Source organism: Gopherus flavomarginatus, chromosome 8, assembly GCF_025201925.1.
Source record: "Gopherus flavomarginatus isolate rGopFla2 chromosome 8, rGopFla2.mat.asm, whole genome shotgun sequence".
Lineage (NCBI taxonomy): Eukaryota > Metazoa > Chordata > Testudines > Testudinidae > Gopherus > Gopherus flavomarginatus.
The window spans coordinates 103377163-103404962 of record NC_066624.1 but is presented as its reverse complement, the minus strand read 5'-3'; the positions used below and the strand labels follow the sequence as shown (position 1 = coordinate 103404962).

General features: G+C 42.0%; 1 protein-coding gene and 1 long non-coding RNA gene across 5 annotated transcripts; one reads left to right on the top strand and one right to left on the bottom strand.

Annotated features, from left to right (window-relative positions):
• Positions 1-196: 196 nt before the first annotated feature.
• ZNF639 (zinc finger protein 639) lies at positions 197-7236 on the bottom strand. 3 transcript variants are annotated; one of them, XM_050966001.1, is made up of 6 exons: positions 7162-7236; positions 5537-5867; positions 4373-4441; positions 3586-3693; positions 1733-1864; positions 197-1393 (listed from the first exon to the last, which is right to left on the bottom strand). In XM_050966001.1, exons 3-6 carry the CDS (start codon positions 4428-4430, stop codon positions 246-248), a joined length of 1446 nt encoding a protein of 481 aa, XP_050821958.1. In that variant the 5' UTR covers positions 4431-4441; positions 5537-5867; positions 7162-7236; the 3' UTR covers positions 197-245. The 3 variants fall into 3 exon arrangements, with proteins under 3 accessions (XP_050821958.1, XP_050821959.1, XP_050821960.1); XM_050966002.1 differs by having other exon boundaries at positions 5786-5867; XM_050966003.1 differs by lacking the exon at positions 1733-1864.
• Positions 7237-7486: 250 nt separating this feature from the next.
• On the top strand, positions 7487-20128 carry LOC127057300 (uncharacterized). 2 transcript variants are annotated; one of them, XR_007776047.1, is made up of 3 exons: positions 7487-7740; positions 10840-11207; positions 18406-20128. It is a non-coding gene; the product is annotated as an uncharacterized LOC127057300 (long non-coding RNA). The 2 variants fall into 2 exon arrangements; XR_007776048.1 differs by having other exon boundaries at positions 9802-11207.
• Positions 20129-27800: the final 7672 nt, after the last annotated feature.

Genomic DNA, 27800 nt, shown 5'->3' with positions numbered 1-27800 from the left:
TGCCACGTGACTGAACAATCATCTTTTAAATATAGTTGTTCCCTGCCCACCCAAGCTCTAATGCCAGGAAATACCCAAAAACAAACATACCAGTCATTAAACGTGTTTTGTTGATAAAAAAATCAGTCAACTGGCATTACAATTATCCACCGCAGAATCCCTATTACAACTGTATTTAACATTACCACACGACACATTGGAAAATACATTTTAATTCTAATAAATTGACTACAGAAAAAAAACCATCAAGCTGTCTCATGTATCTGAAGGTGACTTATAAGATCTTTTTCATTTCCAAACCTCATTAAGCAATTGGTACACTTATGAGGCAAGTCTGCTGAATGCCTGAAATCCAAATGAGTTTTAAGGTCTTCAATCTGTCCTGTTGAATATTCACAATACTGACACAAATAAATCCCTTCAGATAAATGAGAATTTAAATGCTTGCAATATTCCAACATACCTGAAAAGCCTTTCCCACAGTCATCACAAACATGGGGGAATATTTTGGTGTGTTCAATAGCTACATGTCTGTTGACATTCGTATGCAGCCTACTCCTAAAGCCACACACTTGGCATACAAAGAAGTTTTTGCATTTGTCAAAGCTAATTTTGTTTACGAGGCTGTACTGTCCACGCTCCTTGTTGCTATAGCTATCACTTAATTCTATTAATCTACATGCATGCTCATTCACCACATGGCTATGCAAGTCTTCTGGATCATTGGTCTCATGCTCACAAAACTGACACAGATACTGTTCATCACAGCTGTGTTCCTGGAAGTGTAGGTACAGCTCACTGCTTGAGGAGAACTGCACGTCACATTGCTCACACCAATAAAGATGGTCATTGAAATGAGTATCTGCTATATGCTGACTGAGGTTCTCAAATATCACTGTTTTGTAGTCACAGTATTTACAGATGTAGGGATCTTCCTCATGTATTTTTACATGTTCAACCAGCAGAACTTTGCTGGAGAAACTCTCTTTACATACTCTGCAGACATTGGTATTTGTACATGTCTTATGCTTCAGGATCATATGCTGCTTTAAATCAGAGAAGTACTTGCTATTAAACTCGCACAGCTCACACTTGTATAGGCCACTACTGTTGGCTCTCAGCAAAGGCCACTTCTGCTGAGCAGTGATATTCAAAGCCTGGTTCTTCTCAAAAAGTTTACAGCTTTCAACAGGCATTTCTTCAATGTCTTCGACCTCTAGCTTTTCAGGTGAAACGGTTTGCGTCTCTATATCATGAACTTCTACAGCATTAACTTCTGTAGTCGAAATTTCTATGGTTTGAATATCTATGGGTTTCTCCTCTTCAGTTGGACTGTCACTGAATATAGGAGACTCGCACATGTCTTTATAAATTCCATTATTAGCACTTCTCTCTACAAGAGAAAATAGAAGATACGAGCAACAGTTTAAAAAAAACCCCAAAACTAAGCGTTGCAGATGGGTCAATATATTGCTTTTCATCAGCTATAGCAGTTCACAAAAGTAAAGCGCTAATATTTTCCTCAAGCCACCGAAATCGAATTTCTTTTCAATAAGGAGACCAGCTAAATGAAACACCCTTACAGGTTTATATCAGTCTATAATTTTTTTTCATGATCAACATTATTTATCATAGTTACATTAAAAGACAACACACACACTTCCCCAACTTCAAAGAAAGGTTTTCAATACCCAAGCATGCATGATTTCTGCATATATACCTTTACAATTACCTTTCTTTTTTGGGTCTGTAAAGTGCAACCCCATGACATTCGACTGTGCCCCACTCCAATGAGATGTCCCGGCATGCACTGGGCTGCCATCATCATCAGTATCTAGGGTCTGTGCAGGACCATGGAATCTACCTATGAGGATAAGGGAAGTCTTGTTTTCTTCTCAATATCCCAATGTTCTCTAAAAATTTCTTTGTAATAACCTCAGATACAATGGCATTGCGGTCACAATGTAACCCACCAAATTCTACAATCAAAATACCCACCACTACAACATTATGGCCGTCATCTTCTATGCGCACAGGTAGCCAGACATGCAATGCTTTATCCTGATTCTGATGTAAGGCTGCTGAAATCAAGATAAAGCATGTTGGACGGGGGCCTGGTAATCTCTGTAGGCTACTTCCTCACGTTTAGGAGAAGGACAGCTACAATCAACTCTATGTCAATCCTGATCAAACTATACTCACATAATTTTTGTTTTTTGTCACTCGGATCAGTCCTTAGTGTCCAAAAATGATATAAGTGCACCTAGAGTTAATATTATCCAATAATGAAAACAGCATAGAGTCCTCTAGGTTTGAAAATTGAATCTTGATTTGCCAGCACAATTCAAAAAAGAAAACCAGACATTTACACATTTTAAAATTTCCTAATGTTTAACCTGCATTTACATTTCATGTTTGTTAAACTTAATCGAGTGCATGCTCACTCTTCTCCCCAGTAGGTAAAAACAGCACACCTGGCTTCCAATAAAAGTGCAAAATTAATTGTCCTCCTCTAATAGGGTAACTTTTGTCAGCTGGTTAAAAACATTCTAAAATAGCTGGGTACCAAGGAAGTTGAACTTTTTGTACATTTTAAAAAGTGAGTCTACTTCACATTAAAAATAGTCACCTCAACATTCGAGACTGTGCCATATACTGTAGTCTGTATAATCTGGATTGAGTTAAATACCACTAATACATAATTTTACTGAGGTTTTCCTGTATTGTAGTATAAACTGAAACTCCACTAAATTCAGCTTTCCACTAAATGTCTGATAATGGAGTTTCTAATTATTTATTCCAGAGTTCCATTGTTTTCTCTTTATATGAAATATGTACAAAGACCTATGCTAAAGCTCTGGAAATTATTTATGCCCAGATTAAAGTTGACCAATGGATTCAAAAGCTGATAAGTTTCTCTCTCTGTAAACAAGTTTTATCAGTAAATAGCGATAGCTGATTATGCTGAAAAAATCTTTTACAATCCTTAGAGGAAATTTTAAATTTCTAAAGAGGCAGAACAAAAAAGTTATTCCATAAATGCTTCCAACTGCACAGTCCTTCCTATTCCAATACTTTAATTTTAATGCTGGAGATTGTTAATTTTATTGGAGAGAGACAGGAAGTGTATCCTTATATTCACTCCACCCCATACTTCATAGAATCATAGAGGGTAACACTAAGCAGTGGGTCTTTAGAAGCCCAAATCAAATAGTTAAAAGGAAATTTCTGATAAAGTATCCTGTTCCATCTGACACCAATCTTTGTTTACATTATTTTGACACCATTCAACAAATGTTTTAAATTGTGAAGTCCAATAGTAGTTGTAAATACCGGAAACTGCCGGGCCTCCAATATTTCTACATTTTTATTAAACTGTTATATCTTATTGAGAAATAGAATTTCAAATAAAATTATTTAATAGCTTTCTGCCAGTCTTGGATAGTGGAAAATTAAATGTACTTACACAATGAAGTTGGGTTTTTTTTTGCATTATGTTGCTACTTTTCTGGACAGAGCTTTGATACGCCTAGATAAATGGTTGTCAGAGAGGAGATTAATAATACAATAGGAAGGTAATCTTACCTCTGTTTTCAGAAATTTTTATGTCTGGCTGTTTCATAGAACAGACACTATAGCAGTGGTCAGAAAATATTCCATTGTTGTCTATATATTTGCTTACACCTGAAGAATCTAGACAGAAAAAGAAAATAAGTGTTTAAACCACAAATTGATATAGTAACACATATCTTTAAAATACACGCACATTTACCTCAGTGGTAATATCTTTGTTTTTTAGATAGCATCCACATTTAAAAGACCATGTATGGCCTGACACTAAAAATATTTAGCATTTATATAATGATTTATATCTTCAATGTACTGTATAGACATTAATGGTTTTCAAAACCACTCAACATTAGTCTAACTCTGCTCCTACTGAAATCAACTGTAAAACTCCCTTTGACTTCAATGGGAACAGAGATAGACCAAACACTTTTGATAATATCCCCTAAACCTCAAAACATGTATGTTAGTAGTTTTGCCTCCATTTTACAGATGGGGAAAGTAGCTTTCCAGCTGTAAAAGCAACAGAAGTAAGTAGCTTTCCCAATGCCACAGGAACAGCAAATGATTAGAGAAACATTAACAATGGCTGGCTTAAATAAAACTGTTTTAAAATTGTTTAACAGTGGATCACTCAAAGGGGACAGCGTATGTTCACATGAATGTGTTTGAATTTGCTTCTTAGTTTATGAGTTCTTCATAAATTCTGGCATTTTAGTTTTCCAGGAAACAAGAGAGGTTTATTTCAAGGAAAGTTAGAGTAACTTACACACTGAAGTGTCAACAGTTCAAGCTCTAGACTCACCTGAGTAACGTGAAGGATGTAAAGTCTTCCTTTTCCTCTTTTTAGGATGCTCATTCATTTTGCTTCAGCCTAAATCAATTAAAAATGACAACATCCAAGAACTGGTTACACCTATTTTCTGTTGGTTTGCAATCATGGATCAGTGTTTAAAGATTAATTATTAATCTCAGTACACCAGCAAAGCACAGAAATAGACTCCCCTAAAAAGTAAATTCCTCACTACAAAAATGAAACTAACGTCCAATTCTGTGACACTAATCCGCAAGATAAAAACCTCATGTTCTGTCCCTATTTTTTTTTTCTTTTAGTTTAAGTTGAATGAACATGGAGACTGAACTACCCTCTCATCTGTAAAGGTGGATGCGTCCAGTCAAGGCACAGACACACCAGTACAGCAGAGTGAAGAAGCCTGTACTGCAGCTTCCCAAGCTATATCTGGCTCTGAGATCAGAGCAGAGTTTACCATTTTGTGGGTTCAGATACCCAGGTATGACCAGAGGGCTTGGCTTCAGTGAGGCTCCATACGGGTACTGACATCTGCCCACATGGAGCTACCAAAAAGGTGAGAGCCATAGTTTTCTCTTTAGATATATTCACTGGTACTCTTACACAGTGTTGCCTTCTGTAAGTGGCAGTCATATATATATCAACCAAGGGTGACTACATTAAACTTAATGGGTTTCAAAATGCCTAAGTGACTTAGGCCACATCTACACTAGTGAGCTTACAGTGGCACAGCTGTACCGATACAGCTGTGCCACTCCAAGATCGCTCATGTAGCCGCTCTATGCCAATGGGAGAGAGTTCTCTGGTCAACATAATAAAACCACCTCCACAAGCAGCAGTAGCTATGTTGGTGGGAGCTCTCCTGCTGACATAGCGCTGTTCACACTGGCGCTTCTGTTGGTACAATTTATGTCACTCAGAGGTGTGTTTTTTCACACATCCGGAGGCGACATATGTTATACCAACAAGAGTAGTAGTGTAGACAAGCCCGAAGCACTAGTCCCATTGACTTGTGCTTCTTAATGACACAGGCATTTTTGAAAACCCCAATGTCTCTTAAGTTACCATTTTCTGCCTCCCGCCATCTCGAATAGTTTTCTAATATTGTGATGGAAACGACTGCTAAGCACACACAAACACTACACTCTGGTTTCATACCTCATTCCTTGGGATAGAAGAGTAATGGAGTTCACCCCATAAGGAGGGACGATCAGCACTTTGAGTCACTGTCAAGTGGTCGACATGACACAAGAAGTGGTATTTCTACAGCCAAATCCTGCTATCTTTTGTTGGAGATTACCCCTGAAGTGGGCTTTTTAGGGGAGACTCTGGAGGACTTCTCCCCAAAATGCATGAAATGTTTACATGTTGAAAATACTAGAAAGAGCCCTGGCCCACCCAACTTACTAGAGGTAATCTTCAATATCAGCAAGAGGACTAATAGCTAAGAAATTGATTGCTATACAACATCCAAATATGGAGAAAGTATCTGCAAGAGAAAAACGTAAGTTATGCAGCTGTAACATTTTAAAATCCTGTAAGCACTGAGTGCAAAATATCAGAGTAAGAAGTATCACAAATACCAACAAAGGCTTCTGGGGAAATCAGAGATCAATTAGAAAGCAATATAAAAAGTTGGGAGTCATACAAGATATATTTATCAAAGGAACTTATTTCAACTTCTGCAGAAACTTGTTGCCTTTTGCTGCCCCATATTAGCCTATAACAGACAAACAGATGGAGATGATTCTAGAAATAGCTGTGACACATTGTCCATCAATGAAACACCTTCCTTTGAGGTGAAATCTCAGAATACATCATATTCTGGCTCTGCCTCTGCCTCAACATACATATACAGGGCCTGATGAAAAATACAATTTTTCCCCTTCTAAGCAGTGATACTAACTGTGGCCTCACTAGTCAGGAGGAAGAGGACAGCACACAGAAGTAGATTCTGAGAACAGATTAAGGGGGAAAGAAACAGCCAGCTCCCCATATTCTACCCCGAAAAGTTGGGCTCACTAGAGCTAACAGCTCCAGATGTAAATGGGAGAGGACAGGTAGGATATTTTTAATGAAAACCCACTTCGTGTCAAACTCCAGTCTGCTGGCCTGACTCAGCCAGCGTTTGTGGGCCCCCAAGGGCCTATTTCCGCAGGTTTGGGGGAAAGGTGGCTGGAGAGGGGAGGTCAAGGTTTTTTGGGGCGTTGGGAGTCTAAGCCTTCACAGGCATTGTGAAGTTGGTACCTGATGAGAGATTTTCCTTGGCATGATTGTATCGAGGCTCAGAGCGCTTCGCTAGGAGCCTTTCCCCAGAGCTAACCCAGGAGCTGCCCACCACCCTGTGAACACGCACCAGGCACAGCCCCCCAGCAAGTGGCGATTTTTGGAGGTGGGGGAGGGGGACAAGCTTGCCAAGGGGCCGCCACATGGCAAACCCCGGCCAACCCCCGGGGCAGGGAGGCTCCGAACGGGACCTGAAAGTCCTCGAGGCCGGAGGCTCCCCCTTTCCCAAGTCTCCCTCCAGGGGACCCACGGCCCCAGCCTGGGCCGCCGGGGATGGAAGGCGCGCTGCCCTGTGCGGTTCAGCGGGACCTTCAGGGCAAACGCGGCCTGGCGGGCCGGGAACGGGGGCCCAAGGGGAGGGCGATAGGGGGGCGGGCAGGGCGGCGTTGGGGTCAGAGCTGAGAAGAGGGGCTGGAAGGGGGAAGCCCAGGCGGGGCGGGGGAGTCCGCGGTTACTCCAGGCGGGCCGGGAGCTCAGCCCGCATCCCCGGTGCTCACCTTCCGCTCCGCGCCCTGCTGCAGGCCCCGACCGCCGCCGCCGGAACCGACAGTGGCCGTAGGGGAAGGGGCGGGGCAGGGCCCGGGCGCAGCCACCCTGGAGGCGAGCCCCCTGCGCCCCCTGCCGGCACCGCCGCCGCCGGCGGGAGGAAAGCAGCGCGGGCTGCTGTGCGGTGTCACCAGCCGCCCCAGCGCCGTCCCCGCCATGAGGCACAGCCCTATAGCCGTACCCCCCCCCGCGGCCCTGACCCCCTTGCCATGTGCCCTCTGGGGGCCCCGCTTTAGGAAGCGCGGGGCCCTGGCAGGGATGACTTAAAAACACACACGGGGCTTGTATTCACCTGGCGCTGCTCTGAGTCTTTGGCGGCACTTCAGCGGTGGGGCCTTCGCTCGCCCCAGTTCTTCAGCGACACTGACGGACCCGCCGCTGAAGCGTCGCCAAAGACCCAGAGTAAGCGAAGGACCCGCCGCTGAAGTACCGTGGAAGACCCGGAGAGAGCGAAGGACCCGCCGCTGAAGTACCGTGGAAGACCCGGAGAGAGCGAAGGACCCGCCGCTGAAGACCCAAAGCGCCGCCCCGTGAGTAAAACTTAAAAACGCGCCTCTAGCCAGGGAAGAGATTCTCACGGGACGCGGGACCCTCTTCAGCGCGGGCCCGATTCGGGGGAATTGGTGGAATAGGCCTAAAGCCGGCCCTGTGCCCTAGTGCCATGCTGCCCCATAGCCATCCAGGACCTTGGCCCCACAGCCTATACCTATACCTCTCCGGGGACCCGGCCCCATAGCACACCCTCACTGGGGACCCAGTGCAGTCACATAGCCATGCCCCCCGTCCCCCCAAGGAAAACCACCCTTATAACCATTCACACACACCCCAGAGGAGCCACCCCTCAGGAGAACCACCCCCACAGCAATGCCACTAACCCCAGCTAACTACCAACCCCCTGCCCGAGAACCACCTTCTCCAGGTAAACGGAAGGAACCCATACCCACAGCCATACCATCATCCCCATATGGGAATAAAGGAACCCAACCCCATGTCTCCTTGTGGGGAACAACCCAAGAAGGAAATTAAGGGAGCCCTGTCCCCAGGGCACTCTTACATATGGACTCCTCAGGAGAACTAAGGGATCCCACTCTCATCTGGACACCACCCAGGGGAGCTGTTCCCCCACATAGCCCTTACAAATGGACCCTGTCGTTGAGGAACCCAACCAAACTCCCATCCCTAGCCTAGTAACCCATAGATTTACTTTTCCCACTGAGGCTACATTTTATGTTCTCTTCTTTTTAAATTCTCATCCTATTCATTTTCGATCTTTTTAAAAAAAATACTCCCCAGAACTGATTGCTGCTTCTTAAAGGTGCTGTCACAGGTGGTGGTGTGAGTCACACCGTTGGTGCTACTCTTCTGTCTGGGTCAGTGCTGAGCCAAGGCCCCAGCACACCATTAGGGGGCAGTAAACTGCTAGAGGTGCCTCCTTTCGCTTCACAGAATAGTATATTCATCTGTGTTCATTTGTATGGATGTGTCTTATATTTTATGTGCCAGGGTTAGGGAAAGGATTGTTACTTTAAGCAGCAGTGTCCCCACTGGAATGTTACTAGCACTAGAATGTTGCTATGGGAGCTCACCTAGAACCAAACCAAGGTTTATTGGGGTAGGATTCCCTGGTAGCAAGTCTTGTGCAGTCTGAGGGATACCTTGAAACAATGGCTATGTAATAATGATGTTGAGAGAGTAACTGTCAAGAAGCCAACATGTAGACATTAAAGATGTTAACAGTGCTATGAGAGAATATTTGTCTTGTCCTAATTCTCATTTCACATTGATTTTACACCTATGTCATGTCTTCGCTTTCCTTCTGTAAATCTGCAGGTGTTGTCTATTCTTTAGGCCTATTCCTGTGTCAAGTGCAGTCAGTGTCAAAAATCTCATTTACTTCAATAGTGCAAGTAAAGTGTGTGTGTTTGCTTTTAAGTACTAATTTAAGTGTATACTATAATGTTCATTCAAAGATCTGGATGGGATTCTTACATTTGTGTTTGATGAATAAACCAGGATGTATGTTTATACATTCATAATCTAATCAATCTATTTTGGATATTTCTGATGCTCCTTTCTTCATAGTATCAATGTCGGCTACTGACTGTAGAGAAAAGCTGTCATTCAAGAGCACATGAAATGAGAGCAGGAGATGGAGAAACAAACAGTTGGGACTAGCCTGTGGCAGAAAATTGAGGAGAAAACATTTGTCCCAGTCAAACCATTGGATTAGCTGAGGGTTTGTTCTGGGACAATCTGTTTGATATTCACATTGCGTTATTCCTACATTCTTTCCTGGTGATGAGACACAGGTTCCTGCTTACACATCCATTCCCAACATATCCCCTTTGAACACACACAACAGCTGCCTATTATGAAATGCTAATCAACATCAATTACATTGTTTGTATGTGACGGTATAAAGTGTAGCCAAAATTAATCAAGATGGATCTTAGACTACATGTGCCCATTTTTTAATGCTATCTATTTCTGATTTGGTAACAAGATGGAGGCCAGATATTGTGAGGCTGTACTGGAGTCTGTTTCCTTTCTCCAAAAGTATTTTCCTTGTTTTCTTTTTCTTGTTCTCTCAGATATCACATTGACAGGACTGTGTGTCAAGGCAGATCCTTCAGTTCCTTTTTGTAGAGTGGGCCTATTTCTTTTTTTTAATCCAAAGGGTGTAACTGATTTTTTGATCAGGGAAAAGTTTCACATTATCTACCTTTGCCTATTTATTGATCTGAAAAAGGCTTTTGGGAACAAGCCAATGTAAGGCTATGAAGGAGAATGAGGATGTGTAACTTCAGCCTCACTGGAGAGTGAGTCAGGTGGGTGTGTATTGTGACACAAAAGGGTCCACATGGCTAGCAACAAGTAATCAAGAGTCAGAGGTGGGAGGACATGGAGAAATGGAGAAAGGAGAAAGGGAGCCAGAAGAAAGCAGAACAGGAGGGAAGAGCCTGAGTGGACATTATGGAGATGAATGGAGGAACTCAGGAGAGGTGTATGGAGCAAGAAGAGGGAGCTTGGGAGGAGGTCATGCAACAGGCTGGGGGAACCCGAGGACAGATTATGGAGCTGGATGGAAGACTCCAGGAGGAAATCACAGAGTCAGCTATGGGAGCTCAAGGGAAGATCATGGAGCTGGATGGAAGAGCCTGGGTGGAGGTCATGGAGCAGGCTGGAGGAGACAAAGGAAAGATGATGGAGCTGGATGAAGGAGCCCAGGTGGAAGTCACAGAGCTGGATGGAGGAGCCCAGGCAGAGGTCACTGAGCAGGCTCGGGAAGGCCAGGAAGTGGGCATGAAGCTGGTGAAGGACCTGTTGGCAGTGGTTGCCACTTCTGCTCTTCCCCAAAATGAGAAGACAGAATTAGAGTTTGTGACCCTATAGTTTATGATGGGGGGTAATGTACACCTGGTCGGGGAATTGCTGAGCCAACACACAGTGGAAGAGTTCCAACAGGAAGTGTTTGCTAGGTTCCCCATACCAGCATTCCGTGTAACTAGCACAGTGGCCTGTAATCAAGCGACCAGCTGCAGGGCTGAGAGAGGCCTCTCACTCCATGAACTTGGCTGTTCTGGGCAAAAGGACAGAATTTACTCAAAGTTTATCTTCTTCCTGTGCAGAGCCTCCTCTTTGACAGGCTGGGTGGGGCTAGACCGATTGCTGGAGATGCTACAGCAGCTGAAGCACTGTATCTACTATATCCCAGTGGCCCTGGTTGGGGTGATTGTGCAAGAAGACCCAGAGCTGGATCTGGAGCAGGAAGTGAAGGCACTGCGGTGGCTGAAGTGCCTGCTGGATGGAGTCTTCTGTTGTGATTTGTTGCCAGGCCATGAGGGGACAGAGCAAGAGGTGCAGGTTCAGGTGGCTGTCTACCAGTCAGGCCGGCCTCAGCGGGCTCTAGAGGTTAAGAGAGCAGCCTGCCAGGCAATACGAGTGGCCCTGAAGTTCTGAACAGACAACATGTGAGGATGCATCAGGATTACCATGGGTAAGTCTAAGCATGGAGCACATAAGCGGCATGGGTCACAAGAGCTACATATGGGAGTTGGCTAAAGAGGAGAAGAGTTGGGTGCAGGAGGCATGGGAACAGAACGGAGATGGAAGAATAGAAATATGGCATTCTGGGTTTGGGGAAGTGGCACACAGTTACAATACACAGGAGTTGGAATTGGGGGAAAAAGACATGGGAGCAGAGTATGGGCAGGTGAGGAAGAGTACATGGGAATTGGGGAGTGGACAGCGTTGCTGCAGGTGGACAAGGCAGGCTCTGCCGGAGATGGAGCATGAATGCTTGTGACATCCTCACTCCTTGCTCCCTTCATCCAAGAGCTGGGTAGGGGGAATGGGAAACACTCATTGCACTTGGAATTGGGCCCAAAATGAAATGGAAGCCAGGCAAAGGTTGTTTTGAATATTTTGAGGGGAAACTTGACATTAATGCTTTAATATTAATGGAGCTCCCCACTGCAGTGTGTCCCCCCCCCAAAATAAACAAACTATACTGCCAGTTTGATCACAAAGCATGCAATGGCTTCACTGCATTATATTTTGCATATTTTAGTCTACTGAGAGGATAAATGTATGTTATTATTTATAACTAGAGTACTTCAGGATGGCTTCCATATCTAACATCATGTCTTTTGTGGGTAAAATGTAACTGCCTGAAATCTGCCATTAACTCCTTTGTTTAGTTGCAAAGCACAATTTATCAGCTGAACATTTCACTTTACCATCTTGTGTAGCTTGGCTCATATTTTGACACCTTTCAGAAAAAGCACAGAAAAGACTCAGCAAATTCAGACAGTTCATCCTGTTTTTCACAGCTTTGAGACTTATGACCCAATTGTGGTTTGCCTGTGTCCGGAGCATCTCTCTATTCTAAATAGGCTCCTGTTTAGCTCTTTTAAAAACAGTGAAAACATATCTATATCTCAATACGTCTGTCTAATGTGAAATTAAATTTCATGGCAATGCACTGAACAGTACAATGTTTGCTTTACTAGCAGAAAAGGCCATGCTATTTGCATGGGTGTAATTTGTAAAGTCACGTGTGACTGCTGCAAGAAAATATTAAACAGAGAATGAATACAAATACAAAACATGCACATTGCAGTTTGACAATGTATGCTCATGTGACAACTTTGGCTTATACCACCTAACTCAAACATACCCATCTCCTTCCCATTGGTAAAATTACTTAGGATATTTATCCATGTTTTCATACAATTTTGAATGACACGTTTCATTACTGTTGAAAGCATGTACCCGTTTTCATTGTGTGTCAGACAAATGGTTGCTCACTTGAGTGCCATATCGATTTGAATATGAAACTTATTACCAAGGTATGTTTCACCAATCTCGGTATACTACTTTACCAATACCATACTCATTGCTCATCCCTTTATTCATCTGTGAATGTGAGGAAGATAATTTCAGGTTGAAAAGTCAACCTTTAATACACACATCTCCTTAGCTGCTCAGAGGGAAATTCCAGTTACCCTCATCACACCCCTAAGAGAGGAAATGGAAGGCAGTTCCCCATGTACTGTCTCAACCTAGCAGCAACACCTCTCTGCCTCCTGCTCCCCCAAGCTTTCTTGGTCTGGGACCAGCAACACTATTTTCCTGACTCCTCCTTCCCACTGCTCTGGGACTTTTTCTCTGCACTAGGGCCATCTGTGAAGTCAGCCTACAGGCTCTCACTCATAGCTTCCCCATGTGCACAGCCCTGAAAAATCACAAGATCGGAGGAAAAAGAATGAAGAGTACTTGTAGCACCTTAGAGACTAACAAATTTATTTGGGCATAAGCTTTTGTGGGCTAAAACCCACTTTATCAGGTGGAGGAGTTACTCTTATCATGACAGCTTCTCCTGCATGTGCCAAAATCCTGCAGCACTTGCAATCAATTCATGAGAGTTTAGCAGGGGGAGCTGCCATCCAATACCTCCATAACTGTGTTTTGCACCCCACTCACTCCCTGCCTTCCTCTGGCTCTCACATTCCCTTGCAACTCTAAAGCCGCCTCTTGCTCCACCCACGGCCCTGCTCCTCCTCACTTACCCCATTCACAGTGGCTCTGATAGTCCTCTTGGTCCTTGGGTCCTGTCTAGCCCCTTGAACCATATTGTCATGGTTAGTTTGCCTGTGGACATGGCTTCCATTCAGTTAAAAAGTGGGAGGTGGTAGCCAACTTTATTAAGGGCAGCCTCGCTTTCACCTGCACACTGACTGTAGGGAAATAGTGGCCATCTTGCAGATTTCAGGTCCACTGACAGTAATAGGAAATGGTGGCCATTTTGTTTAAGGGGAAATTTACAAGTTTAAAAAATGGCTGATGATTGAGCCTGGTGATACTCTAAACAAAAAAGGCTATCAGCCAGGCTTGTTGTGGTTTCCCTTGCTGCACACTGACAACACATATTCTAGGCTTCCAAGTGGTAATCCTGAAATTTTATTATATAGATACTAAGATTAGATTGCAACCAGTCTAAAAATTGTACAATATCCAGTGGAAAGAAAGAGCGGAATAAGATGGGAAGGTGTTCCTCCAACTGCCAAGGAGCGATGGAGAGCACTACTTATCCATGCCAGGGAGAAGAGCAGTAGCTGCCCTGCTGTTAGCAAAACAGGCCTAATTTCAGTTGAGTCCTATAAGTGCTACTTTAATATAAATAATTAGGGCTGTCAATCACCAGTAACTCACAAGATTAACTCAAAATTAATTGTGATTTATCAGTTTTAATCGCATTGTTTAACAATACCAATTGAAATTTGTTAAATATTTTTGGATGTTTTTCTACATTTTCAAATATATTGATTTCAATTACAACACCGAATACAAAGTGTACACTGCTCACTTTATATTTTTTGTTTCAAATATTTGTACTGTAAAAATGAAACAAAAGAAACAGTATTTTTCAATTCACCTCATACATCTACTGTAGTTCAATCTCTTTATCGGGAAAGTGCAACTTACAAATGTAGACTTTTTTGTTACATAACTGCACTCAAAAACAAAACGCAAAACTTTAGAGCCTAGAAGTCCACTCAGTCCTACTTCTCATTCAGCTGATCACTAAGACAAAAAAGTTTGTTTACATTTACAGGAGATAATGCTGCCCACTTCTTATTTATGTCACCAGAAAGTGAGAACAGGCGTTTGCATGGGACTTTTGTTGCTGGCATTGCAAGGTATTTATGTGCCGGATAGTCTAAACATTCGAATGCCCCTTCATGCGTCGACCACCATTCCAGAGGACATTCCCATGCTGATGATGCTTGTTAAAAAAAAAAACTGTTAATTAAATTTGTGACTGAATTCCTTGGGGGAGAATTGTAGGTCTCCGGCTCTACTTTACCCACATTCTGCTGTATATTTCATGTTCTAGCAGTCTCGGATGATGACTCAGCACATGTTCATTTTAAGAACACTTTTGCTGCAGATTTGACAAAATGCAAAGAAGGTACCAATATGAGATTTCTAAAGATAGCTACAGCACTCGACCAAGGTTTAAGAATCTGAAGTGCCTTCCAAAATCTGAGAGGGATGAGGTGTGGGGCATGCTTTCAGAAATCTTAAGAGTGATGCTCCGATGCGGAAGCTACAGAATCTGAACCACGAAAAAAGAAAATCAACCTTCTGCTGGTGGCATGTGACTCAGATGATGAAAATGAACATGCATCGGTCCACACTGCTTTGGATTGTTAGAGCAGAACCCATCATCAGCATGGACGCATGTCCTCTGTAATGGTGGTTGAAGCATGAAGGGATATATGAATCTTTAGTGCATCTGGCATGTAAATATCTTGCAATGTCAGCTACAGCAGTGCCATGAGAACACCTGTTCTCACTTTCAGGTGCTCCTGTTGTCATAGTATCTTTCCCCAATCTGAACCTTAGAGTCCAAAAGTTGGGGTACTAGCATGAATTCCTCTAAGCTTAATTACCTGCTTAGATCTGATAAGCTGCCACCAATCAGGAATTCCAGTGCCTGATACACTCTGGTCCCCCCAAAACCTTCCCTGGGGACCCCAAGACCCAAGTTCCTTGAGTCTTACAACACAGGGGAATAAACCATTTCCCTCCCCTTCTCCTCCCCTCCAGGTGTTCCCTCCCTGGGCTCCTGGAGAGATATACAGATTCAAGCTCCGTGAATCTAAACAAAGGGATTCCCCCTTCTCCTTTCTTCCTCCCAGATCTTTCCCGCCCTGGGTACACTAGGAGATCACTATGATTCAAACTCCTTGAATCACAACACAGAGAAATCAGGTGGGTTCCCCCTCTTTCTTTCCCCCTGCCTTCTCCTTCCCTGTTAAGTACAGACTCAATTCCCTTGAGCCACAACAAGGGGAAAAATCAGACAGGTCTTAAAAGTAAAACTTTTAATAAAAGAAAAAAAGAATAAAGAAAATCACTGTAAATTCAAGATGGAATATTACAGGGTCTGTCAGCTTCTAGAAACTGGAGAAAAAGCCTCCTCCAGCCGAAATACAATTTAAAATACTTCCAGCCAAATACACATTAAAACTCTACCAGCGAGATACACATTTGCAAATAAAGGAAAAACAATCAAAAAGACTAAACCGCCTTTCTACCTTTTGTACTTACTAAATTTGAACAGAAGATTAGAGAGTCTGTAGGTACATGTGGTTACTCTCAGAACCCAGAGAGAACAAAGCAAAACCCAAAAAACACAAACAAAGGCTTCCCTCCACCGAGATTTGAAAGTATCTTGTTTCCTGATTGGTCCTCTGGTCAGGTGTCCGGTTCACTGTTTGTTAACCCTTTACAGGTAAGAGACATTAACCCTTAACTATCTGTTTATGACACCTGTGAACAAGAAGCGGGCAGCATTATTTCCTGCAAATGTAAACAAACTTGTTTGTCTGAGTGATTGGCTGAACAAGAAATAGGACTGAGTGGATTTGTAGTCACTAAAGTTTTACATTGTTTTATTTTTGATTGCAGTTTTTTTTTGTACTTAATTCTACATTTGTATATTCAACTTTCATGATAAAGAGATTGCATTACAGTACTTGCACTAGGGGAATTGAAAAATAATTTTTTTACAATGTAAATATTTGTAATAAAAATAAAGGGAGCACTGTACACTTTGTATTCTGTGTTATAATTTAAATCAATATATTTGAAAATGTAGAAAACATCCAGAAATATTGAAATAAGTGGTATTCTATTATTATTTGATTAATTGCTTGACAGTCCGACAAGTAATATTTCTGCTAAGTGCTGTACAAATACATCGGAAAAGCCATTCTCTGCTCTGAGAGCTTACAGTCTAACTAGATGAGACAGACAAAAGTGGGAGGGGAAAACAGGCATTCAAAGGTGAAGGGATTTACTCACAGCCGTACAAAAGGTCAGAAGCAGAACCAGGAATAGAACTTAGGTTTGAGCCCCAGTCTAGTTTCCCACCCATAGAGACATACTGTCCTGGTGCTCCCCACTCTAGTCTGCCTTTTAGAAGAGTTCTTGTTTCTCAATAATTAAATATTAGTGGTGGTCCATCAGCACCAATATCCTAAATATAGACGTGTGTTTTTTCCTCCAGGGCTAGGCACTTGGGGAAGCTGTGTGAGAGAGCCTGGGGGGTGGGGCTGAGAACTGCCTTCTATTTCCTATCTTAGGGGGTGATGTGAGGGGGATGGATGGACAGACTCTCTCATTTTGTATTTGAGCATACAAGGAGAACCATATTGTTAAATCTGTGCTGTTATCTATGTTGTTGATGAACAACGAAGTTTGGGCCTAATAACAAAGCTGAAAACAGTTAGGGTGAAATCCTGGTCCTATTGAAATCAATGGGAAAACTCCCAGCTTGCTAAGATCAACAGAGACTTTCACCAAGTTGCTGATACGGTTTTTACAAAAACAAACAAACAAAAAAACCCACCAGAGCAAACAATCCACCCAGGACATGTCTGTTTCTTGTTCTAAAAAAAAAAGTTTAAACTTTGATCGTGTACTATACTAATAAAACACTTTGTGAACAAAGCAGTCTATTACTGTAGTTAATGATCTAGGCCAGGGGCAGGCAAACTTTTTGGCCTGAGGGCTGCATCAGGTTTTGTAAATTGTATGGAGAGCTGGTTAGGGGATGAGGTTGTGGCCCAGCCCCCACCTCCTATCTGCACCATCCAACCCCCCCATTAATCCCCCTGAGATCCCTGCCTCATCTACACACCACCATTCCCTGTCCCCTGACTGCCCCCAGACTCCTGCCACCCCATCCAACCCCTCCTCTCATTCCTGATGGCCCCTTGCCCCATCCAACCAACCCTTCTCCCTATCCCCTCACTGCTCCAGGAACCCCTGCCCCTAACTGTCCCCCGCCACCCATCCAACCCCCCTCCTTCCTGACTGTCCTCCCCGGGACCCCTGCCCCCCTTCAATCTCCTGTTCTCCCCCCAACCCCTATTCACACTCCACCACCCCAAACTCCCCTGCCCCCTATCCAACACGCACTGCTCCATGCCCCCTTACCAAGCTGCTTGGAGCACCGGCGGCTGGCGGCACTACAGTTACACTGCCCAGCTGGAGCAAGACCACGCCGCTACCACGCAACACAGAGACCAGGTCAGGCTGGGCTCTGCAGCTGTGCTGCCCTAGGAGCTCATAGCCCAGCCGCCCAGAGCATTGCGCTGATGGTGGAGCGAGTGAGCTGAGGCTGCAGGGGAGGGTGGACAGCAGGAGAGGGACCGGGGGCTAGCCTCCAAGGCCAGGAGCGTAGGGGCCAGGCAGGACTGTCCCACGGGCCAGATGTGGACCGCTGGCCATAGTTTGCCCTTGTCTGATCTAGGAACTTTTATCTGCCATTTACCAAGGTATAATTTAGAACCTAATTATTTCAGGTGCTCTGTGCCCCCTGTGAGTTGCTAAGTGCCATCGCCTCCCATTAAGTTGAGAACTGAAACTCAAGGTGCTCAACACATCTCAGGATTAGCCCTCCAAAATGATCCGGAATCAGCCCCACCTAGGGTGAAATCCTAGCCCAATTTAAGTAAAGAGGAGTTTTGCTATTGATTTCATTTTTAACTTTAGAATTTTGGAGCAAATTGTGTAGTTCTTTCCGGATTAAGTCTGATTCATTACAGTTTTGTTATAAACTTGTTACTTTTATTAACTTGTAGCTATCTCCTTTAAGATGCTGTCTCTTTTCTTTACAGCTCCTGTATTACAACTGAAGATCTCAGTTATCAATGGAAAATCAATTCAGATTTTGTCCCAGTTATCTGTGTGCTACTTTTAATTTTGAAAAGTTATTGCTTAATATGTTGCAAAACAAAACCTCTTTATCTGCATTGTGACATCACAAATATCTAAGAGCCACAGTGTGCTATAGCAATATGTGAAGAACTGGATGGTTCAATGTACAGATAATGGCTATAGAATGTTATGTTTTGAATTATAGCTACTAAGCAGTGACGTTTGAAAGATTTCCAAGTATCATAGCTTTCTCCTGGCCTGTAAATTGTGCAATGAGCCCGGGTTGCAATATTTGTCTTAGATGATTTTTTTTCACCACAGCACTGTCCCTATATTTGTTGGACTTGCCTTTGCAACTGAAATTGATTGTAGGCTCATATGATCATTTTCATCGCCTTAGGATACAGTCCCCAGCTTTCAAGAAAGCTTTATTCCATTCTTATTTGCTTTATTTTTTATACACAAAAATTTCCTGAGATGATGAAAATACCAAGAACGTAAATGAATGGAATATTTTCTTTTTTGGTTCAATTTTTATTGGGAATCCTCTGTTAAGAGCAGCCATACTGGTCAGACCAATGGTCCATCTAGCCCAGTATCCTGTCTTTCAACAAGCTGCTTCATAGGGAATTAAAAGAAGAGGGCAATTATTGAGTAATCCATCCCCTGGCATTCACTCCCAGCTTCAGGCAGTTAGAGGCTAGGGATGCCCAGAGCATAGGGTTGCATCCTTGTCCATCTTAACTAATAGCCAGTAATGGACCTCTCTTCCCCAATACACTGGGGAAGTAGCTGGGACTTACCATTACAGGTCTCTGTTGAGGGTTAGAGAACATATTAGATGGTACTGCTTAACTAGTCCACAGAGTTTACAGGTTCTTGACTAAATTATGAGTGCCTGATTAATCATTTAATTTATGCACCCCTGATTTGGGCTGGATTCAGCTGCCATTGAAATCAATGGAAAGACTCCATAGGGACTGGAGCAGACACTTAGCAAGAATGTGAGTTATGGCAGAGATTATAAAACTGGGAAAAACTATACACAGAAATCTTTAAAAAAAGGTAATCAGCTTTTTCTCAGAGTATTAACATACTTCTTGTCTGCACAAGTTAGTTACCAGGCCCAAATGGAGTGTCTTTGACCCTTTAAATTGCTGGTTGAGTAAGCAAAACCAGATGCCACTAATTTATATGAATGAATAATGGAGCAGCTAAAACTTCCTTTACTCTTTAGTATAAAACCAAATCATGGACAATTTTAGCCTATTTAGCCCAGGTCAAAAAGCACATTTATAAATTATTCAGAAGCCACTTAGTCTTAGCTGGGTGGAAGAGAAACTAGTAGGTAATTTACAAGGAGACAAAAATTCCAGCTACCCAGGGTGCAAAAAAGATGATCATGCATCTATCCAATCAGTCTGAAAGAAAGAGTCTTCCTTTGTTTGTACCCTTGTGTGGACTACATTGCCCTGGCAAGCTTTGCTTAATTTGTATGCACAACAGAAATTACCAGAAAATTAAGATAAAGTGTGATCAAATAATAAATGTTCCATTTCTAAATGTTTTATAAAGGGTAGTATATGGTTAATAGATGCTATAGACATGTATGTGTACATCTGTGGAAAGTGTTATACTGGGTTATAAAATAACCTGTGACAGATACTGGAACTGCATACAATATTTTTGGGGACTACACTGTATTAAGTTTATGTATCATTGTGGGTCCAGGATGGTATGCAATGCGGGGGAGGGGGGAGAGGGAGGGAGGAAATCATAGCTCCTCCAGGAGCTAACAACAGTGGGGGCTGTTAGACTAATAATGATTAACCCTTTACTAAAATATTAATCATTTACTAGCAGTTTATAAATGGAATCTTACTATGAAGTATGACCACTATTTGTATTCCCATAGTCCCTGGAGGTGCTAACCAAAATGGGTGCTGTTGTGTCAGGCATTGGGAGGTTAAAGTATTTTATGGATTAATGTTTTAAAGTTTTAGCTTACTTCTCAGGAGCAGAGGCTACAGATGATGAAGGACAGCCTCTCTCTTATGGAAGATGTTAGTCTATTGGGTGGTCACTGAATATCCAATGGCACTTTTCACAAGAGACAGGATGTTAACTACAGGATCTTGGCCAAATCCTTATTTTAATAAGTGCATTTTAACTGTCTACATTCCAGCAACTGAATAGGATATTCTGCACCTCTTCTCAAATATCATGCATAGTCACACTAGGGTGAAAAACAGCTGCCAGGTTTCAACCCACAGGTGATTGTATATGTATTTAAGTGTTCCATATTTTAGCTGCATGATAGGATAAGTAATTTATGTATTTTAAAAGTTGCATAATTTATGGCTGAGCTCTTCAAAAGACACCCAGGGGATTTGGACATGCTGGTCCTATTAATTTGAATAGCCAAATCCCTTATGCATCTTTGAAAAAAATCTCATTAACTCAAGGCAGCTTTCTCCCCCTGCAAGGCCACAAAAGGGGCCTGACCAATGGAACTGTTTTCCACTCAGGGCCGGCACCAGTGAAGGAAGCAGGTTCCTGGGGTGGCCAATAGAAAGGGGCAGCACTCCATACATTACTGAGGCGGCATGTCCCAGTCTGCGGTGGCAATTCAGCGGTGGGTCCTTCAGGTCCCTCTCCTCCTTTGGTGGCAACTCAACCGCTCCACTTATAGTCCTCGGCAGCAGTCAATCAGCTTCCTCCCCACCTTTTCTTTTTTCCGCCGCTTGGGGCAGCAAAAAAGCTATTTCCGCTGGGCATGACAGGCTGTAAATGGAGGGAAACGCTCATTCTCTATAGAGCTCAGTTCTACCTGCGCTCTGAGCAACAAGACAAAAAGTTGAAGCTAGGCTGAGAGCAGCATATGATAAAGAAAGCAGTAATACTGCTAAAGCTATTTCGGGACTTCCCCAACCCTCCCTTCATGCCTAGCTTCCTACTGTAGGTTAAAGAAAATAATACATAATCTCACATCTTTGCCCTCTTATTTTTCTTTACAAGATGTTTTAAACAAATTAAACAGCAAATTATATATACAGATGGGTCAGTGGTTCACCACTTGTTAAGGTCTGGTCATCATGTGACCTGAAGTAGGGTCTTGTCCAGTTGTTTCACTTAGATTATCAAATTCCTCCAGGTCTAGATTACCGTTTAATAAGTGTAACATCTTAACAAGAATATCTCCCTTTACAAAGGCCATGATGTGAGCACTTTGTTATTAGGGTCATGTAGCAACTCAAACAAGCATGGAGATAGGAAAGAAGCAGCATTGTCAGCTTTGTACAGAATCCCTTGATGAGCCTGAACCTTGTTATAGGTTAGGCTGTGATCTCCCCTCAACCCTCCCCCCTTTTTAAAAAAAATCATTTTAGTACATCTCCCTTTGAAATATAAAGCAGCTGCTATCACCACAAAGAAAAGGCTTACTTTTGAAAAAAAAATGAAACTCTACCTTTACAAGAGCCATCAGTAGGACTGGAGCCTAAGGAGCCTTTCTGATGTTCTTACTTCATCAGTAAATAACTTCTCAAATTTGCTTTTCCTGTTCTCACAATTGGTCTTGCAGACATCACAAGACCTTTCAAATAAGCCTCACTTGATGTTGCTAGGATATGACTTTTTTGTGGTAGTTGTAGCAAAGCATTAGGAGAATTTTCAGAACATAATCAACACCTAAACATCTAAAGCCCTCTCAAACGGTTTGGTTGAAACTCCTCAAATTTGGGCAAACATCTGTCTCGTTGTTACAGACAACACATACATTTGAAGTACAAGTGACCTATTTTGAGGATAAAAATCAGACATAAAATGGGAATCAAGTCTCAACTTCAACTATGGAGCGACTATTGTTCTTGGACTTCGGAACAGACAATGTAATTCTTATTTTTAAGAAATTTTTTTTTTTTGGATGAACAGGTGTACACATTTTCTCTGTAGCTCCTTTCTTCTTACTGTTTGGAATGCGTCAAACACAAAACGTGCTCTAAATCAGCAGAAGTTCCTTCAGTTCTACAGCATTTACTCCTCCATGAATGTGCATGTTTCAGAATACAAAACTGTGCCAACCATATTATTTTAAAATTTACTTTAGTATATACATTAACACTCAAAAATGTGATGAAAAACAAATACACATCATGATGAGATACAGACTGCAAAGTTAAATAAAAAGCGGACTTTTTACAGTTTCAGATAAACATAAACTACAATAAGTGCATAGGCCAAACATTTCTTGCTATTTGAGTAGCACAGCAAAAAGGAAAAAAAATGAAAATTTTAATGATACTGCAAGACTATATCCTCAGTACAACAACACATGCATCTTGCTGTGTCTTAAATACTTTTGGCCCAATACTAAAATCCCATCCCACCCTCGCATGTTGAACAATGTATTATACCACAGAACCTTTATCCATAGAATGACAAACTAATTACAGGGCCATATTTTTTCTCTAGCTAATAATTATTTCAAAGGATAGGAATTGTCTCCATTTTAAGAGATTTCAAGTAAATACTTCGGGGTATTTCTATGTTCTCCTCTTGATGCAGGCACATAATTGCCATTAGTTTTAAGGGAATAACATGTAGGCACCAAGAGCAGAATACACCCTCTTGGGCTCTAGTCATCCAAAATTATTGCAGCTGTGAGTACCGGTTATGAGGACAACATGAAATCGACTTTCAAAATTCCAAGCACAAGAGCGTTGGACGTCAGTTTGTGGGCAAGTGTTCCATTCTTTACCAAAGATGGAGGTATAGAATTCTTCCCCGTTGAAGGGCACATAGGAAGTATCCATCTCTTAAGTCAGTGGACTTTGACAGTCATGCTCTGGATATTGAGTTATCACTAGTATAAAGAGGAAGAGGGGACTTTACAAGAAATTAAAGCAGTTTTGAGACCATGGTGGCCTAAGACAGAAAAAGAGGATTAGACCTTTCCCACTAAAAATACAACATTAAAACAATTTTGGCCAGTTGATAATCTCAAGGGATCCAAGAAAGTTAAAATCAAGCCTAGAGATGGATTAAGTGTATTTGCAGCTATGAAGAATCAGGTTCGGACCCTCATGAACTAGAAGAACAGGATAGGCAACGAAAGATTATTAAAGATCAAGTCTTGCCCAACTTGTCTCTCCACAGCCTGATCTATTCAGTAAAACAGGGCTGCTGGTATGACCACGGATGAGATAATTTCAGATAGCGGGCCAGATTCTCAGATATTGTAAATCAGCATTGCTCCACTGAAATAAATGGTGCTACTATAATTTACATCAGCTGGAGATCTGGGCCAGATTATTTATTAGGATCCATACGGCATGTGAATTATATATATATATATATATATATATATATTTAACTTATTACCTCTAACAAACACCACACCACACAGAGTGAAAATAAGGACACTTAAAATGTAAGATGTATGTGTTTTGAAGCATGTTTCAGCATCAAGTTTTGTGAGCATTGGCACAAGTGGTTGTGTTATAAAAACAAAATGAACTATCCCAAGTAATGTTCCCCTGGAGGTACCTCTTCTATCAAGATTTTGCCTACTTCTTGAACAAATGGTTCAAATTTGTAAACTATGGTATTTTTTAAAAAAAATTGTTTTGTATATGCTCTTATTTTTGGCCACAAGGGCTAAATGACATATCTCATGCCTTTAGAATTCTGTGCCCCAGGATACTCAGAAGTCAGATGAATGTTCTACTCCCAACACCATGTTAAGAGCACAGCCATCTTTTCTGATATCAGATTTCATAAAGCACCCAACTGTCATCATGCTGTAGAGGGAGACACTCTTAAGAGGACAGAGCTTTCTTTAAACTAGTGAGCTGCAGAGATCCTTGTAATCTTAAAAAAAGAAGTAAAAAAAAAAAAAAGTAAGCAAGGCCATACTACTCCTGAAATTGAGAACTGAATGAAGCTAGTTAATAGAAAACAAGTATTTAGAATTATAGGTGTTTTACCAGCCAGTTAGTGTCACCAGCTTGCAATCAGGAACGTTCCAGGACTTGTCTACACTTGGAATGCTAAAGAGGTATAGTTGCGCCGCTGTAGAGCTTCAGTGTAGACATTACCTATGCTAACAGGAGTGATGCTCCTGTAAGTGTAGGTACTCCATCTCCTCGAGAGGCGGTGCCTAAGTCAACAAAATAATTCTTCCGTCTACCTAGTGTTGTCTATGCTTGGGTTAGATTGGCTTAACTATGCTGCTCAGGGGTGTGGATTTTTCACATCCCTGAATGTTACAGTTAAGACTTATTTTTCTAGTGTAGACCAGGCCTCATCAAGAGAATAAATTAATTTTCATGGGTCACATCGACAGGCAAACAAAAGACTGAAGAATCTATTTCAGATGAAGGGCCTAATTCTGATAGCTCATATACAGCTGTGAATTAAGAGTAACTCCATTGAAATCAGAGTTATACCAGTGTAAAGGGACATCAGAATTACTGGAAGCCCGAAGTCTCTACTAGGTCTGGCTCTTGCACACAAAAGGTTTCTACACGTAGGCTCAATTTCTGATTAGTTCGTCTGATCAGTGGAGACTTAAAACACACGGTTTCGGCAGCATGGCAGAGTGCAAAACATTTTGGACAGATACAGCCTTATATAAACTGAGACAACTTTGACCAAAGAAAAAATAAATACAAATTCACAACTGGTATGAAATATATTGCAACATTAATTGGGCTTCAATCATCTGCCACACAGTGTCCACAGCTGTATAGTATTTGTATAAAAAGTGTGGTTCTTCATTCAAGTAAAACCTTTAAAAAATGAAATATGGAAGTTGTATTTTTAAACAAAAAACCTTAGAAGCAGCATATCACAATCCTCTCCAATACCACACAGTTTTCTTTAAATCGACGCATTTTAAAGATGTCTGACCTCACAATACATCATAATTTCAAGTGGCTTTTCTGTTTTTAAACTGGTCCAGCCTAGGTCTGTAACCTGTACAGACGTGAAAAACAGGAGGAAATCAATTATTGTTCAGCGCAAATATTGAGCATGTCAGTTATAAAATGACAAAGCAAATAAAATATCCCCAAAATTAGTAAACATGGATTACTGACCACTATGGGGCTTAGATGACTTTACATTAAAAAAAATTGAGAGAAAAAATAACCACAGAGGTCATCAAATACAAAGTTCTTTACATGCTGCATAATTCTGACAGTGCCCTTAATATTTAAGCTTTTTATATTTTTTCCACAAGATGCCAAACCACTTACAGTTTGGGTTTTGTTTAAATGCTTTTTATAAAATTAAATTATACTGATAGACGGTATTTTACCCATGAAGAAACTACTGATGCACTCAAGAACAGAAAAAGTATGCATATGTAAGTCAGTACAGGAGTTTCTTCTGCAACTTTTTGGAAAAGAAATATATTTCAATTAAAAAAAAGCAGCAGCAGCCTGTTTTGTCATTAAAACAAATGTAGTTTCACAGTTGAAAAAAAATTAGTTACATTGTTTTACAATTCAGTACATATTCCCTAAATCACTTTTTTCTAATGGCTTTGTAATAAAATGTAAAGACAAATCCTGGGTTTCTGGCTCTGATCAGACTCCTACTACAATAGGCTTCTATGGGAGCTTTGTTGGAGCAAGATGCTTAGATTCAGTCCAAGCACAAAATCAACTATTTTAGTGTTTGCACAGCTGGTATTCAGAACAAAGGGAACATTTTCAAACCTCTATTCAGGTTAAATGTCAACTGTAAAAAAAACTATTTAAAAAACAAAAACAAATTCCAAATAGTCTCTAACAAAATCTACAGCTCAGTCACCTATGACTTCATGATCCTTTTCCTGTAGCTGAGATAGTGGGTTTAATTCTCTCTCACACACCAGTCTAAATTAGGAGTCACCTCATTAAAGTCAATGGATTCATATCAAGTGTGACAGATCTAGGCCAGTGGGGTACAGGAGTCTGGCAGAGGGCAAATATACTGGTCACTGGCTGAGTAGTTTTCTGTTCTGTGAGTGACCAGAGCAGGGGCTGCACTAGAGTAATCAGGAACCTGCTAGAACCAATTCAGGCAGACAAGCTGATTAGAACACCTGCGGCCAATCAAGGCAGGCTAATCAGGCACCTGGGTTTAAAAAGGAGCTCACTCCAGTCCCAGGGGGGCAGAGGAGAGGAAGTGTGTGTGAGGAGCTGGGAGCAAGAGGCACAAGGAGCTGAGAGTGAGAGGCTGTGCCGCTGGAGGACTAAGGAGTACAAGTGTTATCAGACACCAGGAGGAAGATCCTGTGGTGAGGATAAAGAAAAAGTGTTTGGAGGAGGCCATGGGGAAGTAGCCCAGGGAGGTGCGGCTGTCATGCAGCTGTTACAGGAGGCATGATAGACAGCTGCAAGCCACAGGGCCCTGGGCTGGAACCTGAAGTAGAGGGCGGGCCTGGGTTCCCCCCAAACCTTCCAACTCCTGATCAGATACAGGAGAAGTTGACTCAGACTGTGGGGAAGATCCCTGAGGTGAGCAAATCTGCCAATAAGCACAGGACCCACCAAGGTAGAGGAGGAACTTTGTCACACAAGATAAAGCTGGTGTAGTTGAGAGGAGAATAGGGCTTAGTATATTTAGGGTCAACTTTTTTCCTTTAAATATACTTTGTTATTGTGAACAACTGTTTCAAGCCCCACACCTCCATCCATTATCTTCCCATGCTTCCATTTTCTTTGTTTAATTCTAAAGTTACCCCATGTCCTGTTATACTTGGGTTGGCTATTCAGTTTGCTTTCTTCTAGCATTAAGAACTTTTTCACAGCTTGTGCAGTGGTTGGTTGCAGTAACTCTTGAAGATACTGGGACTGATTCGTCAGAGCTCTGCAACAGGTGCAAAGTGGGTGCAAACACTACCATTCTAATATGGCAGCATTTGACACAAGGTGCAAAATATGGAGAATCAGGCCCATAAGATCCAATAAGCTTGAGTGGACCTTTTAATTCGGGTCCTAAAAGACCCCTCTTTACAGGGCAATATGTTGTCTCAGGACAAGAGGAATCATAAGGACAATTAATGTAGCACTTAATGTGGCACTTTAGTAACACACATCTCTCTGTTAAATCATGAATTACGGCCCTCAGGGTTTCAGATTTGTATCATTTAACTGAATTTCTTGCTGTAACTAATCCCCAATTTTATAAACTCTAGAACATTACAGTGGGTTCACTGTAGACAAATAATAAATACACATAAGGGTCGTTATGTTCTAGTAACTACAACTGAGTGGAAGCACTCACATCTGAGCAAAGGGACATATGAATTCTGCTGGCTTCCTCTAAAATGTTCAATAGAAATAAGACTAGCCATATTTCCCCA